The following is a 15,677-nucleotide window of genomic DNA, read 5'->3' as shown; positions in this document are numbered from 1 at the left end:
CGCGGGATGGTCGTGCTCTTGGTGGAGGTCCAGATGAGGACCCTGGGGGTTAATAAAACTTCTGACGTTGAATCAGGATGCCAAAATCAGCTGGTCTAAAGGCCTCTTGAGATATACTAAATTTACCTAAGTCTTTTCGTCACTTAGGACACAGGTCTTGAGTTTTCTTGCCTCCCCTAGGGGCCTTGCGATTTCATGCAGCTTCAAGTGCCACTCCGATATCTCGAGCCATTGAGGAATTGCCAGATTGTCAAACACAAAAGTTAGCACCGCTACACTTTATCCGTATGACACAGCTGAAACTATCATCCAACTGCTACCCCGATGACTCTGACGGCAGGAATGTATCACTGTAAGCTTAATGGAAGAAGAACCTTTGAGTGATGTGGGATCTTTCTTGTCCATTAGATATCTCGTTGAACCCGTGGAGGCCGTGCTCCCTTGTTGATGGATTGTTGCGACACATGTCAAGAATTTCTGGGCTATGTTTTGGCGCATATTCACGGCGGTTATTGTCCATCGTCTCCATCTTGATATGGTTTTTGTTGTCACATTGCCATTATGGAGAACTCTATCTGAGGGGGTTTGTTCACAGTGGATATGCCCTCGCTGCATGCATCGGCTCCGCCGTAGGCCTGTCGTCTCGAAATTCTCCTTCACTTTACGGAAGATATCGTGAGACTCAAGTGGAGGACGCACCATATGAGAACATCTCATGATTCATCGATGAGAAATTTTTAAGCCCTCTTCGCTTTTGTAGACCGCTACTATTGATATGTAATGGTGGTGAGAACCTGAGGTGTCAAGAACTTTGATGATCTCGATGTCATGTTTAGGGTAGCATCGAGACTCACAACACAAGGTAACTTGTACGAAATTAACCATGATACACCACCTGATACAAGCCAAGCTTTACTGGTACCAAGATATTGTTATGAAAGCCTGTGCATCTTTATGACCAATGGTAATAATTGTGAAAGTCGAGTGCCGCTATCGCCTCCCTGTTGAGCTTGACCTATCCCGGCGGCCAAGCGGAGCCATTCCAAAGTCCATATAAAGACAACATCCCCCGGCTTGTGTCACACATGCATGCATGAGTTGGGTATTGTAAGCTCGTACAAATTATCCCGGACAGTACGGTTCAAACCGAATTACTTAACCAGAAGATATTGGTTGTTCAATTGATTATACAGATCTCGAAATCAGTTGCTTTCTATCCAAATCTCAAGAGTTGATGCGAATCCAGTTTTGAGCCTTCTCAACACCACGAAACAACGACACTGCGACCATACAATGCGACCACTCAATCACTCAATCACCAGCTGAGAAATAACAGTAACAGCGCCGATGACTCGATCACCACCGCCCTCCACACCCGAATTCTATCCAATTACCGCGCAGCGCCCTGCACGCTCCCGTCTGTGAAACTGCAGCATCCCGTCACTGCCTATAACCGCCCCTTTTTTTCAACAGTATATAGCCCGTCACAACAGTACCTATCCCAACAAGCAATACCAAAGACTTCGTGGTCGAACGGTTAAAGCAAACGAAAGCCCGTATAGAGTAATAGTTAACTCGTTGGACTCCTATAACAGTATAGGCGATAGCCAAGGATCCTGGTGCAAATCCGGGTGCGGGTGGTATTTTTTGCATTTTTGGGGGTTCTACTTCTTGCTGCACAAGTCTGGCTGATTTAATCTGCACGCAAAGCGGTTCGAACACCCTTTTGCTCATCCTGTCTCGGGAGACTCGAATCACGAGGCAGTGTGCTGTGCATTCAGTCTTCAAGTCTGCTCAACACCACAACCACCGTAGAAGTCTCGAGGAGAAAGTAAAGTCGAAACAAGGCGTAAAATATCAAACGTACGATGTATGCTACAATTATCTATGAATGCTGCTATCTACCTCAGTCAAGTCCAGCTTGACCAATATCCACGTAATATACACATCTGCATGAATTATCCATTGTCTACACACAGCCCTTACCGGACCTTGCCCTCAACCTTCTTACCCTGAGTGTTCATACCCTTTGGCGTCTTCAACCCTCCAAACACCGCCGCAGCGACAACAGCGATACCTGTTGCGCCCATACCATATGCTACCTCACGGCCAGCCCACCAGTACACACTTGTGAACAGTATAGGGCCGAGGCCTCGACCAAGCTGGCCCCAACTTCGTAGCATGCCGAGCTTGTTGCCGCGCTCATCCTCGTGAGCTTCGAAGCTGGAAAGTGCATTCAGACCCGTAACGACGGTAGCGGATGTAACGGCCAGGCATGTAGCAGCGATATACAGACCACCGATTGTGTTGACCTGTCCCAGAAGAACGAAGGACGCAAGGCAAGCTAGTGTGCCGATTCGAACAGACATCAGAGGTGGGAGTCGTCGTGTGACACCGCCCTGGAGAATAGATGCTACAAGACCAACATAGCCAAGTAATCTTCCATTCTTGCCGGAAGTGAACGAGAAGAGCTCGTACGTCATAAAGGACAAAGAACTCTCCATGCCAGAAAAGAAAAGCAGAAAGACGAAGTGAATGGCATTCAAGAGAAAGTGAGAGTTGGTCCTCTCAATAGCCTTGGGTATAGCTTTCTTCTTCCGACCGTCCTTCGCCTGAGCACCACGTAGCGATGGCAACGTCTCAGGCAAGCTGAAGTATAGATACACTGTCTCCACAACAATCAGCGCAAGACTGAAACCCGCAGCCGCTGCAAACGGGTTCGCCGTAAATGTCGAGAATGTGCTGAGCCACGCGCCAAGTCCAGGACCAAAGGTGAAAGCGATTGAGAAGCACGCGCCGATCAGAGCCATAGTTGCACCGCGAGACGACTCATCCGAGATATCACTCGCCATTGCTGTAGCGAGCTGGACATTGCCTTCTGATAACCCACCAACAACACGACTAGCGATGAATGTTCGGAAATCGACGGCGGCAACCCAGAGCAGGACGGATAGAATGTTGCCACACATGGAAGCCAAGAGCGCTTTGCGACGGCCATATCGATCGGAGAGGGCGCCGATTAGAGGTGATGCAATGGCTTGCAGAAGTCTATAGAGTAAGATTGTCAGCTTGCGCCTTAACGTTTACTGGCTTGCTTGACGGTTACGCACGAGAACAGAGAGCCTAAAGCTCCGCCCAGCAGCACAATGTCATGTCGCGACTCGATCGGGCGGGAGAAAGAAGCCTTGTATCGGTGGAGGCCTGAGAGGACGGTCTGGAGGAGAGTTTGAGGTCCGTCGTGGCCGATTGGCTCCTGGACTTCGCGGTCGCGGTAAAATTCGAGAAGCTTGGGGAACAAGGGAAGGATGAATGTGAAGGAAATCTAGGAACTTGAATTAGCGAGGAAACCATACTGAACTGTTCTTGTTACATACCAGATCGAGGAGTAGCGAGACAGCAATGACCCGGAGGACTCGCTTCCTCGCTGCGGGATCGAAAGTAGACATTGGCGGGTGCTAAATGAGGACAGATAGATTTGAAGTAATAAACAGAGACAGACAGAGGGAGGTATGGAACGGATGTACAAGGAAACGAAATAGCAATTATGTATAAAAAGAGAAGAAAAGGGAAAAGAACTAATAAAAGACCGAAGAGAGAAGCTCAGGAGACAGTGGACACTTGCTGGTCTGACGGCATCTGATCTCGGAATAGCAACGTGGTGGTTTGGTGGCTGCTTGCTTCGACCAGGCCCAATAGAAATAGCTGCGTCACTACCATTAGAAGAGTGGATGTGGATGGTCTCAGGTCTGTGGCGTGCGGATATCCCCTGTAATTTAGGGGGTCTTTGCTGCAACCTCTTGACGGAGGAACTCCACATTGGATTTCTCGATGGTTGCTAATCCTTGAGCCATCGACGGAACTGCCGTGAATGTTTCAATACGAGATGATAGATCGACACTAGAAGCGAATTACAGGGTCACACTGAGAAGAAGCTAGAAAATATGCTTTTTGAATTGGATATTTGTAATTTTTCGTTGTTTTTATTTGTTTCTCCGATTCTCCTATCCAACCAGTTCGACTCCTGGCCTTCAACACAAGAAAAAAGGATACAGTTCTGTATCTCATGATCCTTTGGGATTCGGTATTCTTAAAAGTCCATATATCGTATTTATCATGACAAAGAAGATCAACCTCTTATACGTGCGCCTCATTTGGCTTGGAGATTTGGTGTTGATTGTAAAAGTCTTGCTGTTCTTCCATGTTCAACACAGATACTGCGAAGCTTTCAGATCGACATCCTCTTCTCCAGAACACGGTAACAAACAAAGCCAGAAGGCTATTGGAAAGCAATGCAAGACGTAAACTCATGACATAGAAAAAGGCACGTATGTGCCGCATCTTAAAAACATAAAACATGAAACTCATAGCTTCTCATGACATAACATGATCGTAATTCCATCATACAAACTCGTTTCCATCAAAGGGTTCATAAGAAAGACATAGTAGGTGCTGGGTATCGCAAAGCAGAGCAGGGGCTAGAGCCAAAGCGGCAACAAAAGCAGAGCAAAGCAAAGATACCTAACCTTGATATAGTAGTGAAGTGTTTGTCTTCACTTAGTAGGTTTCGAAGACGAAGCGGAATCCCTCAGATCCCTTGTAGGGAATAGGCATGAAGTAGTCAGCATCAATCTCGCAGTCTCGAACTCGTGTCTCGAAAATGCTGAGGTAGCCAACGTCTCCAAAGCGCTGATCGCCATCATCGCTACCATACACAACACCACCACTTCCCCATCTGCGGAAGAGTTTGGCAAGTGTAAGATAAAGCTCGGCGTGAGCCAAAGCCATGCCGAGACAGATGCGCGAACCGGAGCAGAAGATGTCGAGGTACTTGTCAAGTCGCTCTCCATCCTCCACCCATCGCTCAGGGTGGAAGCCGCGGGCGTCGTAGAAGATGTTCTCGTCCATGACGGTCTTGTAAGGGCTCATGCCAACGATGGATCCTGGAGGGAGGTTCCACTCCTCATCGTTCTCGCGATCATGGTAGACGAGAGCCTCATCGGGGGCAACGCGTGCGAGGCGGCTGCTAGTTCCGATGCCAAGGCGCAGGGCTTCCTTGACAACTCCACGAAGGTAAGGGAGCTTCTCCAATTTTGAGAGAGGAATGGTCTCGTAAGCATCAGGGATAGCATCAAAGAGCTCGTCGCGTAGCTTGCGGAGGGTCTCGGGGCGGTTCAAAAGGTGGAAAGTGGCAAGTGACATGGCCCACGATGTAGTTAGAGTGCCACCCTGGACAGTGATCTGGCTTTCCTGTGTCTGGCGAGAGGCGGTCTTGTCACGAACGGAGCGAGTCTTGGTGGAGAGCATGGTAGGGTGACCTCCATCCATCATCCACTTGCCGCTGCTTTGAGGAGGGTCGACGCTGTGAATCTGTTCAAGAATGTCGTTCTTCATCTTCAAGAAACCACCCCATCCCGGCATGCATCGGTTTGAGATGGACTCCGGTAGAGCATTGACGAGGGTGAGAACCCAGTCGAGCTGCTGCACACAAGGTCCCATGTGAGTACCGATGAGAAGGTCATTAGTGACTTCAGCACCGAAATCGGGCTTCTCGACAAGATGGTCGCTTCGAGCAAAAGCGTATTCATTGATGACATCTGAGGACATTATTAGAGTTGTCATTGTGTGGGAGACTGACTGATGAGACTTACCATTGGTAAAGGCCGAGTAGGGATACATGACATCAAGAGGCTGTCCATTGGATACCTCGGCGTAATTCAGGAACGCACCCAGAAGAGCTTCCACTCTCTCCTCGATAACCGGCTGCAATTCGCGCACAGTCTGAGTCGAGTAGAAAGGGTTCAGCGCACTTCGACGCAACTTGTGAAGGCTGTGGTCGATGGCAGCAAGAGAGCCTTCTGTCGCAGTCTTGGGTCCTGCGAGAGCAGTTGGGTGAGGTACACGGGTACGGGGGGCACCGGACTATTTGATTGTTAGTTGAAATCTGTGTATATCTTGAGTACACAGATGCTTACCTGTTGGGTGTAGAATGTCCACTTGTCTCGACGTCGGCTGGGTCCAGTGTAGAGGTCCGAAAAGAATTCAGGGTCTCCTACATGGACCTCCCAGGGGTTAATGCGAACAATGGGGCCATATCGTTCATGCATATCGATGATCTTGTAGGTGTATTGTCCTCCTAGGACGAAGTCGTAGTAGAACTCATAGTATTGAGTCAATGCGGCCAGCTTGGGACCTGGGATATGGGCCAGAGGGCTGAGCCATAGTCTCCAAATCACAAGCTGGACGAGATAGATGAGCCAGATGCCCGCAAGCAAGCATCCGGTCTGCTGCCAGGTAAGGGCAGCAATGGTCTCTTGGACCGCCATGAAGGTGTTGGAAGCCATTCATGAGCGACTCGCCCTAACAGGACGGTATTGTCATTGAAGGAAGTAAAGATTAAAGATGATTTATTGGAGTGGCCATGGGCTCTCCAGGCTGCAGAGCAGAAGCCTTTGAGGAGATAGATCTCTTGTCAAGAAGCATGCGAGGTGGTGCTACATTTGTATTTCAAGCATAAGCATGGTCAAGCCTTCACCGCATGGACTTTTAGACCTCTCGATCGGTCGTAGTGGATGGGCTGGGAAGACGGGGAACCCTCTCCCGGGTGCGCGAGCGGGCCGCGTGGAGACTCCTTCAGGCGGTGAACAACAATTCGGGGACTGTCTTGCAGGGCACGGCCAGCTGTCACCGCAAGTGCTGTAAACATCGTTGGTTGACGAGAATTCGGACGATCGTGGTCACATAATCAAGCCAATAGGTGTTGCAGCCGGAAGCCGGGGAGCTTGCAACGCTTGTCTTGAAAGGGAAGAACCATTGGATCGCTAAGACGTTAGAAAGGGAGAATCAGGAACCATTTTAGCTCGTGGTTGGTGATTCAGGGGTTGAGCGGATGAACTGGTTACCATTTTTCTATAAAGAGTTTTCAAAGAGCGAGAGGTTGGTAGTTGTAAAGGCGGCGGACGGATTCTGTGGGAGGTTGGAAGTTGGTGGTTGGCGGTGACAAGGGCAAATTGGCCAACGAAAATGGGATGAAATCGTACCTCTGATCGGTTGCATCCGAGCTAATTAGGTTCAGTGCACATTGACCAAAAAAGTGGGAGATGAGATGATCAGAAACAGACAGAGAATGCCAATGAATGTTTGAAGTGCTACAAAGAAGTACTCACGGGCCACACAGACGTTTGTCCGGCATATGTGCAAACGATATCACCTAGCTTCACAGCCGGAGTTTCTATGTCATCACTGTGTACGATGTATACAATTATATCAACAATACTATACCAGGTAAATTGTATCATAATGGCTTGCTCCTTTTTAATGAAAGCGTGGACGCAGTGATTGTGCATCTAACCGCTTCATAGCTATGTGAATGCCTTCAAATATCGCCATGATACCCTTGAACAGCCACCCTAGAGCAGCCCCTCATCAATCTCACTCATTGATCTGTTGCCATTGACAATTCGGAGACACTCTGGCCTAAAAGGGACGATAGTGCTGAAACGGTCGAGCTGTCGACTGTTTTGGATGATCCGGCAACTGTGATCCTTGCGTAGTTGTCTAGCTGGTACGAGAATGCCAGCTATGTCAGACCATACTGAAGCCATTCATGGTTGACACACCGTACAATGTCAAGCTGCTACGGAAATAATTATCGTCCACTTTTAAAGCTCCGAAAACCACCGTACCAGTCATCTAATGACAACAGTGGCTGCATAATATAGCTTCATCCTACGGCTACGAACATGGCCGGTGAGGATGGGAACAGTAAACCGGCCCGGTCTGCATGCTTCGTGTGTCACACCACTAAGTATGTATGAAGCCTAGCGAGTGTCACGATACTAAACAGTAAAATAAAAAGCAGTTATGCTTGAGTAGGGAATGATATTGGACTACTGAGTCCGGATACTTTTGTAACTCGTGGTATAAGTCCAAGTTGAAGCTATACCATAGATCACAACAATATCCTACGATACATGCTTCATTATCCGTGCACTGAGCAGACACTAGATTATCTAGATAACGATCATATCATACAGATACTACCCTCCAAGTGTGTGGATGCTGCATCCGATCCCATGCATCAGCCAAAGACGCAGTAGCGGAGGCAGACACGGGATCGAGAGGTTACCTTTGATATAAATGGGGTTTTCAACTCAACATCCCGCGTCTGATACTCCACCCCCACACAGAAATCCGGGGTAAATGCCTCCAGTTTCTTATTAGTCCCAGATATGAAGCACCTAACTTACTGCACATGTACACGGGCTGTCAAGCTTAATAAAGAGATAAGAACGGCGACCCCTCCATTGTAAATCTTGTCTTGTCTTGTCTGTGACGTCTCTGCACCTTCTAGACTGCGGCTGCTTCCGCATCTTCAGATCCCCGCGCTAAAAGTCACATCATATGGATATCAACTTCAACCTTGTAGCCACAACCACAGAACGGACTTTTTACTTAGTTGGATAGTGACGACACGCAATAAGATCAACGGGACCTTGCATTTCTAGGCAGTTTCATGAGGCTTTTAGCTTTGATCACGGCGAACGATACGCCTTCAGGAGAAAACGGCTGCTCATTACCTCGTCTGGAACCAACGGGTTTCAGATCCTTCGATCGCCAACCCTCAGCTCTCTTCTCCCTCGAAAACCCCTCGTATTTCTCATTCCATCGTCGATCAATTCAATTGCCATCGTCATTGTCGTTCCACTCTCCCTGATGGCTTGAAGCTTGCGCCAACTAACCAAATGGTACGGCCAAACTGCCAGAATCAATATGGAGGCCCTGGTGATCTTGCTGTTGCGAGTTGCTTCTCAAGCGAGAGGGCTAAGATGATTGCCTTGAAACGGGCTGGAGAAGATGAGATGTATGATGCCGAAATGCTTCATCTGGGATATCCCTGGGTAATATGCAGTTAGCCTCTTCTTCCATTGTCGGCTACCATGGTTCCACAAGATCCCACACTCATCTCCACCAACCAACCCGGCGAATTGGTTCGAGGTCACGATAGCTCATAGCTAATACTGTAGGGCTGCACCATGCAACAACGTTTTCTACCGGTGGTTCAATAGTCCACAAAACGGTTGCACTATTGAAGCCAAACGAACCGTTGTCGACCGATACAACTGTGACGCCAAGCGATTATGCGATATTCCAAATCGTGTTTCAATAGGTACTAGGTAAGGTATCAATATTAAGTTGGTCCTGCGACCAAAGACGCACTAATATGTACGTTCAAATCTATAGCCATCCAATGTTATGTTACCATTTCCTCCTCTTCTGATATCCAATCCCATAGATCATAATCCCGAGACCTGAGTATTCCGTCTAGTACTTTTCCGAACCGTCCCAAAACAGAAGAAAGCATAACTCCACAGCACCGTCATCCCATGAGTTCCTTTTATTTCGATCGGCAGTCGATATCATCATCGCTAAAGCAGTGCGCAGTTCGTGCAAGCATGTTGGCTTGGTTTTTACAGCATGACTCTGAGGAGTGTTAGAGAACATGGTATGGGAGTTTTGGAGTGTCAGAGAACTAACCTGAGGTCTGCTGGCTCATGACAGAGTATTATCGCAAAGCTTGCATCGTCTTATTGTTGGCAAACGAGCTGAGGGCATTTTCCCTTTGGGGGCTTGGGGCAGCTGGGCTTCGCAACGCCAGTAGTGTCATAAGGTCCGCGAGGCATGTTGAAGGTGATTTTTGTGGTTGTTTGGTTTGTTGGTGAATCGCAAATAGGTTCGTTGTCCCAGAAATCCAGACAATACAATATGTTGATGAGACGATAGAGTGGTTGCAGATTGTGTGCAAAGCAGCGGCAGCAGAGAAAGGCAGAGCAGATAAGATGCGGAGCGACTGGAATTCAAGGGCACGCACAAACAACGAAGAATATTGATGAAAAACCAATGAAAGGGATACTGATCACGAAACGAAGAATTTATGTCGGGGACCTATTTGTCTTAAATTTCATTTCTGGGAGACTACAGCCAGCACCCCCGTTGAAATTTGGAGGCTCGCGTGGCTTCTAACCTACGCACCGATACTTCAGTCTGGCCTGGTCATTGCCCAGGCGGTCAGCGCACTGCTACACCCCTGATAACTTCCAAATACCCCCCTGTGCTTGTGTTTACGGTTACTAGGATCGGCAGGGGCCGTGAGCCGTGAGCCTCTAGGTATTAGCACTGGCACTGGACTGTCGGGAGGACAACTCAAGTTTCCGGGCCCTGGACTAGCAACAAGATGTGGCAACTTTGTTTGCTCGGGATCGGGAGCCATTGTTTGTGGCGTTGTGTCTATCATCTGGATATGAGAGAGAGAAGATACCTCAGACATGAGAGGGCAAAATTCTCCAGTTTGCACCATGGGATCGGAATTGCCAAACGCAGGGCGAGCGAGATGAACCAGATCAAGGGCGTTTGATATGGACCAGGGGCTGTCAAACTTGAAGGGATGGATGGATGGATGGATGGGTGGGTGGATGGACCAGCCCAGGAGGCTTGTGGGGAATACTAAAAGAGCGGCTTTGGGGACCAGGATAAGGCATGTTACCTGCTGGGGACCTCTATTCCAAACAGAATTCTAGAAGAGACGCCACGATGAGCATTGGGCTGTTTGGGGACCAAAAGTTCGCTAATACGTTGGGGCGCAAGGGGAGGAAGAAAGCAAAGACCAAGACACAGAAGAATAAGAAAAAAAGGGACGGTGAGCGATTCAGCTATGATGGCATTTCTCGGTGTGGCATTATGACAAGTCGCCATGGCTGTCACTGATCCAAACGACACATCATTCTGGTTGAGACAAGATCAAAAACAGGGAGACAACAAAGGATAAAAAAAAAGTCAATCCATTTAATTACTGACTAACACAAAGGCAAAAACACTGATTCAAACAAAAAAGCAATACTTAGAGATTACAAGATTACTGTACTGTATTGTACTGTATTGTACTGTACTGTACATACCGACATTACAATACCTACAACAGAAGTAAAAGCGTATTCGCGACCTCTCGCCATCCCATGTCATACCACACCGCACCAGCTGCGCTGCTGCACAAGAGCGTCAAGTAAGTACACGTCTCCCCGGTTCTTCAGGCCGTGTTGCATCGATTTTTGTCTCCCAATCTAAGTTAAGTGACGTCTGTAATGCCCACCGCTTCGGGTTGGCCCTAGCCTTTAGCTGAGCTGGTCTGTCAGAGTCTCCAGCTCTGTCATGCTAACCATGTTGATGTTGCAGGTTATCGTGTAATTGATGCAACATGTTGCAGTACCTGTAGTTACTGTTACAAGACCCCTTTCTCTTCCACTTCCACTTCCAGACTTTCACCCATCGCCTAGCCAAGAATCTCCTTCGCACGAGCCAGTTCATTTTCCGGGCTACGGTCATGACCACGTTATTATTTCAACCGGGGGCACCAGCCGCCTGTCACAGCCCTGCCAGTCAGTCGAGACGAGATAGCCAACCGGGAGTAAATACCAACGACTGTCTGGAGTTTTGAGTTCCCACCATCCTCCGTTGCCCATCGCATCGCATGGCATCGCACCAACGGCAACACTGCTGCTTGGCCTTGTAACCTGCTAAACCATCCCAGGTCCACGGCCCCGTGCCTCTGCCGATCGCTCGGATACTGTTCATGAGGTTCCGGGGATTGGGATTGTCTAAGTGGCAAGGAAGGTTTCCCGAGTACGGTTAGCTATGTGAAGTGAAGTGAAGCAAAGTGAAGCAAGGCATGGGTGGTTATGGGTAAGGGTAAGGTATTATTCCTCCGACATTTGACAGGTTTGGGGGCAAACAACTGCGACACGTCAAGATTGGCATTCTGGGGCCATCCTCTTACACGCGAGCCTCCAAGTTGACAGACGACAAGACGTGCTCAAGACGTTCTCCCTACTGTATTATTTGAGCAGTTCAAGCCTAACGAGTTTCACCTCGGCCATTGATAATGTCACTGGCAAGAAACAAACAGCAATCTGGACAAGGGTGCTCCGTACAGGAAATACGAAAGACTTTTTCTAAACGGCGCTCGTTGATGAAGAAGGGTCTGAGGGTATGACATCGCCAATCGGAGTGCGTTCCATGAGGACGGTCCTGTCTTAGTCTTTTTGAAATTCCGAATCCTAACTAAGAACCAAATGGTGCAGTCTCCATCATACCCGTCCTCCTTTTTTCCCTTTCTTTATTTTCCCACCCCGACCCTGACTGTGGTGGGTGGGTTCCTTAATTCCACGGTACATGGAACCGAAAGAGTCAGATCACCCGGGGCGGCGGTGCTCATTTCTCGATAGGATGTGCTAGACCGTTGCAAATGAATCCCTGCTCGCCATGCGATCAGAGGCAAACCTGAACTGAAGGTGGTTTGGGGGTTCGACAGATGCCGTGCAAGTGCCGCGACGAAAAAAAAGGGACCGGACGTTGCAAACAAGATGCTGGGGGTGTGATTTACGGATACATACATCACAAGTCGACCGCTTCTCTGTCTAAGTCAGAAGTCGTTGGCAAACAACATCCATATGTACAGACACGCTGTCTAGCACGAGTTGAGCCCAACGCAACCCAGGCGTGTCCTGTCCGGACGCAGGGATCACATTCCCCGTAGCCCCCGGACCGCGGCAGCGTCAGACTCAGAACCGTGGCTCCGGTGCCGACGAGCTAGTTAGCTTCTTTTGCTACTGGGACTGGCCTAGCTGGTATTGCTGCCGGGGGAATTGCAGGGTTTCAGGATCAAAACTGCGTCCACCTGTAAGGTTGATGACAGTAGGCGAAGGAAAATTGTGTGCTGGCTGAGAATCTGGAATAGGGTTTGGAAGCCCGTGATGGAGAAAAACCCATGACAGATGAACTATGCATCCCAGACCGCCTGTTATTTTTCTAGGGACGTGATGTGTATCCGTACCACTACCGGCCGAGATGTCAGATTGGACACGATCCGCTTTGAACAACGAGGCTCGTAAAAGAAACATGGTTGCTGTGGCCTGTGGGTTCTTTTGCTGTTGGGTTACACTTCCAGAATATTTCCCAACAAGTCAACCCTGCCAGGCGATTTGTGACTATGTACGGTGTATGATGTTGCATCAAGGGTGTTGCAAGCTACGACATATTGAAATAGGAGGTTTATCAGTACATATTATGCGGTGCTGGATGAAACAAGTCGAGACTGAGCAATATTTGCATGATGTGGGTAGATAATGTTTCAATATCAGGACACCGCCTTGTTAATAACCTCGGGTTAATGTCTCCGGCTATAAACAGTCCTGTAAGGGACAATTGGCTAATGAGATCATGTGAAATATGATCTTTCATTACGATAAGAGGAATATCGGCCAACCTTGATTGAGCTTTCAGCATCGCCAGCACCGACCAAAGATAGTTCAGTTTCAGCTCATGAACAAACCGAATCATACATATCTAACTCGGAGTGACATTCATGCTTGCTCATGAACTCAAGGGTCTAAATCAGGTTCATGCTATCTCTGCACCAACCATGTACGCGAGATCTACCACCAAAAAGCAATGTGCATGAGGAGCAACCGTCCAGCAGCCTATCGTGTTCAAGATCTCATGTCAATGACTCGCAATATTGATTTCCTTTAAGTTTAGGAGACGCAACGTCCCACAAACTTTGTATAAGAGTTTGAGAGTCAGAATCAGAATCAGAATTAGAACTAGAATCAGGGGAGCGTGCTATCTGGCTATGTCCTTGCTAAACGCGAGTCAACGGCTCAAACTACAGCCCAGCTATCTATAGCACCTAGCTCGACAGAGAACTCCACCACTATTCCAATCACTATTTGACAGCTAATAAGTGTCCTATAAGACTATCGCTCATGACAATTTACTAAATGAATAGCTTCAATTGCTATTCTGGCATTCAACTGTAAGCCACATACCGGTATATGACGATGCTCGCTCCCTTCACGTGACTCATGCTGTCTGCCTTCCACAAGCGTTTAGCTCGGCTCTCAGACGTGACCCCATCTGTTCCATGCTAAACTAAACGCGCCTTGTCTCCGGGGCAGACAGACAGACGTTGACCTCCACTCTTCGTAACTTCTTATATCGACCTCTGCACTATCTGATACGATTGCCCCTTCGCGATGCCCGCCTGCCATGGCTGCCGAGTACGCAAGGTCAAGTGCGATGATGGAAACCCCTGCTCGCCATGCCGCCAGTTTGATGTGCAATGCATCAGATCCACTGCCCCAAGGAAACGTCAGAACCCGAAGCGCGGGCGTCTTGTAGCCCAGGCCAGAGAAGCAAACCTCCAGCACCAACAGCCAAATGCACTCTCGCCAAGCGCTTCTGTGTCTCCCTCGGCAGTTCACTCAACGCCTCATGCGGCTAGTGAGTGGCCGCCAGGGAGTAGCCCTGGTTCGGCGATATCAGGCCCCTATTCGCCAAACTCTGAGGCATACACCACAGGCTTCTTTCACTCGTTGCTGCCCGAGTTTGAGAAGGTGGTATACCCTTTCAGCCCTGCCATCACTCCTGATGAAATTGTCAGATCAATATCAATGATGCATCACAACTTCGAGGATGCAGCTCTGATATACGCCTATGCAGCTGTTACAACATTTCTATCACAAACCGCGGACAACTCACATGGTAGTGTAGCGGCGCAAATAAACAACCTGGTATATCATAGTCTCGAAGCACAACATCGTGCTGCCGTTGGCTCCCATGGACCAGGACGTGTAGATGAGGTAATGCCTCACAATATCAAGCGCATCGTGACATGCATCTACCTCGAGATATCAACTATGGGACTGCCTCGACTTGACCGAAGTTTCAGCTTCATCCGGGAGGCTATATCACTAATTCAGATCATGGAGGCTCACCAGCGCACATTACCAGATCCTACTCGGACACCATATCCTATGGCCCGATTCCAGCAAGTCTATTGGGAAGCCTACATCCACGAGAGGTTCCTTACCATCGCTGATGGGTACCCCAGTATCATGGGACCTCTACACACCAATCTTTCAGCACCGGACTCTTCTACACCAGAACATATTCGAGTGGGCTTCAACTGCCTAATAGAACTCTTCCTAACCTTGGATGAGACGTTCCTCGCATGTTGGCAGTCTCAAAGAGGTGCAATCGGCGGGTTGACGGTGCAGTGGATTGAAAGCAAGCAAGTGCAGCTTGACCAAGCTGAGATGAATGCTGCAGCGGCCGAGGCAAGGATGCATTCCGAGGGACACACAGGTTTCACAGAACTACAGCGTGCGGATCTCTTCATCACTAGACTCTGGCTTCGCACGTTGCTCTGGCAATTAGCGCTCTCGCAAGGACTTTTGCGTTCAGGGTCTTCAGATACGACCCACGAAGGCCTATCGCTGCAGTTCCCGGCGTCTCGATTATCAATACAACTCCGCAGCTTGGTCGGGCAGTTGGATAGTATTGTGAGTATAGCGACGCAAGGCAGCGGTATCATACAAAAGCTCTTTGAGATCGCCAGCACAATTGCCGACGTGCTCGCCCTACCTTCAGGGCACAACCAAGCAGAGGATGGACTGAGACCACATGTCAAGGACTTTCTTTACGTGGTCAACTTTTTGCTAGATCTGGGGTTGATGAGAGAAAATCAGAAGGATTATCTCCGCGAGAAATATCACATGTTACAGCCGTTGAACACCGAGGGAAGGATGCCTGCACATGCTGGTGAGCAAGCGGTCGCTTCTTAGAAT

At 48.8% G+C, this 15,677-nt stretch overlaps 4 protein-coding genes and 1 non-coding gene across 6 annotated transcripts; 2 read left to right on the top strand and 3 right to left on the bottom strand.

Moving 5' to 3' along the window:
- Nucleotides 1-125: 125 nt before the first annotated feature.
- On the bottom strand, nucleotides 126-741 carry FOIG_13082 (uncharacterized protein). The gene has a single exon (XM_031214126.1). It carries the CDS (start codon nucleotides 715-717, stop codon nucleotides 280-282), a length of 438 nt encoding a protein of 145 aa, XP_031056274.1. The 5' UTR covers nucleotides 718-741; the 3' UTR covers nucleotides 126-279.
- A 359-nt stretch (nucleotides 742-1,100) lies between these two features.
- On the bottom strand, nucleotides 1,101-3,730 carry FOIG_13080 (uncharacterized protein). Of its 2 annotated transcripts, XM_031214124.1 has the most exons (3): nucleotides 3,375-3,730; nucleotides 3,111-3,322; nucleotides 1,101-3,048 (listed from the first exon to the last, which is right to left on the bottom strand). In XM_031214124.1, exons 1-3 carry the CDS (start codon nucleotides 3,444-3,446, stop codon nucleotides 1,983-1,985), a joined length of 1,350 nt encoding a protein of 449 aa, XP_031056272.1. In that variant the 5' UTR covers nucleotides 3,447-3,730; the 3' UTR covers nucleotides 1,101-1,982. The 2 variants fall into 2 exon arrangements, with proteins under 2 accessions (XP_031056272.1, XP_031056273.1); XM_031214125.1 differs by having other exon boundaries at nucleotides 1,101-3,322.
- Nucleotides 1,553-1,640, top strand: FOIG_13081. The gene has a single exon. It is a non-coding gene; the product is annotated as a tRNA-Arg (tRNA).
- Nucleotides 3,731-3,931: 201 nt separating the features above from the next.
- FOIG_13079 (uncharacterized protein) lies at nucleotides 3,932-6,893 on the bottom strand. The gene is made up of 3 exons (XM_031214123.1): nucleotides 5,973-6,893; nucleotides 5,649-5,919; nucleotides 3,932-5,594 (listed from the first exon to the last, which is right to left on the bottom strand). Exons 1-3 carry the CDS (start codon nucleotides 6,339-6,341, stop codon nucleotides 4,555-4,557), a joined length of 1,680 nt encoding a protein of 559 aa, XP_031056271.1. The 5' UTR covers nucleotides 6,342-6,893; the 3' UTR covers nucleotides 3,932-4,554.
- Nucleotides 6,894-14,084: 7,191 nt separating this feature from the next.
- FOIG_13078 (uncharacterized protein) lies at nucleotides 14,085-15,674 on the top strand (the record flags this gene model as incomplete). The annotated part of the gene is made up of 1 exon (XM_031214122.1): nucleotides 14,085-15,674. One exon carries the CDS (start codon nucleotides 14,085-14,087, stop codon nucleotides 15,672-15,674), a length of 1,590 nt encoding a protein of 529 aa, XP_031056270.1.
- Between the last annotated feature and the right edge of the window lie 3 nt (nucleotides 15,675-15,677).

Source organism: Fusarium odoratissimum (assembly GCF_000260195.1).
Source record: "Fusarium odoratissimum NRRL 54006 unplaced genomic scaffold supercont1.30, whole genome shotgun sequence".
NCBI classification, from domain to species: domain Eukaryota; kingdom Fungi; phylum Ascomycota; class Sordariomycetes; order Hypocreales; family Nectriaceae; genus Fusarium; species Fusarium odoratissimum.
The sequence above is the reverse complement of the archived record's forward strand: the minus strand, read 5'-3'. Positions and strand labels throughout refer to the sequence as shown.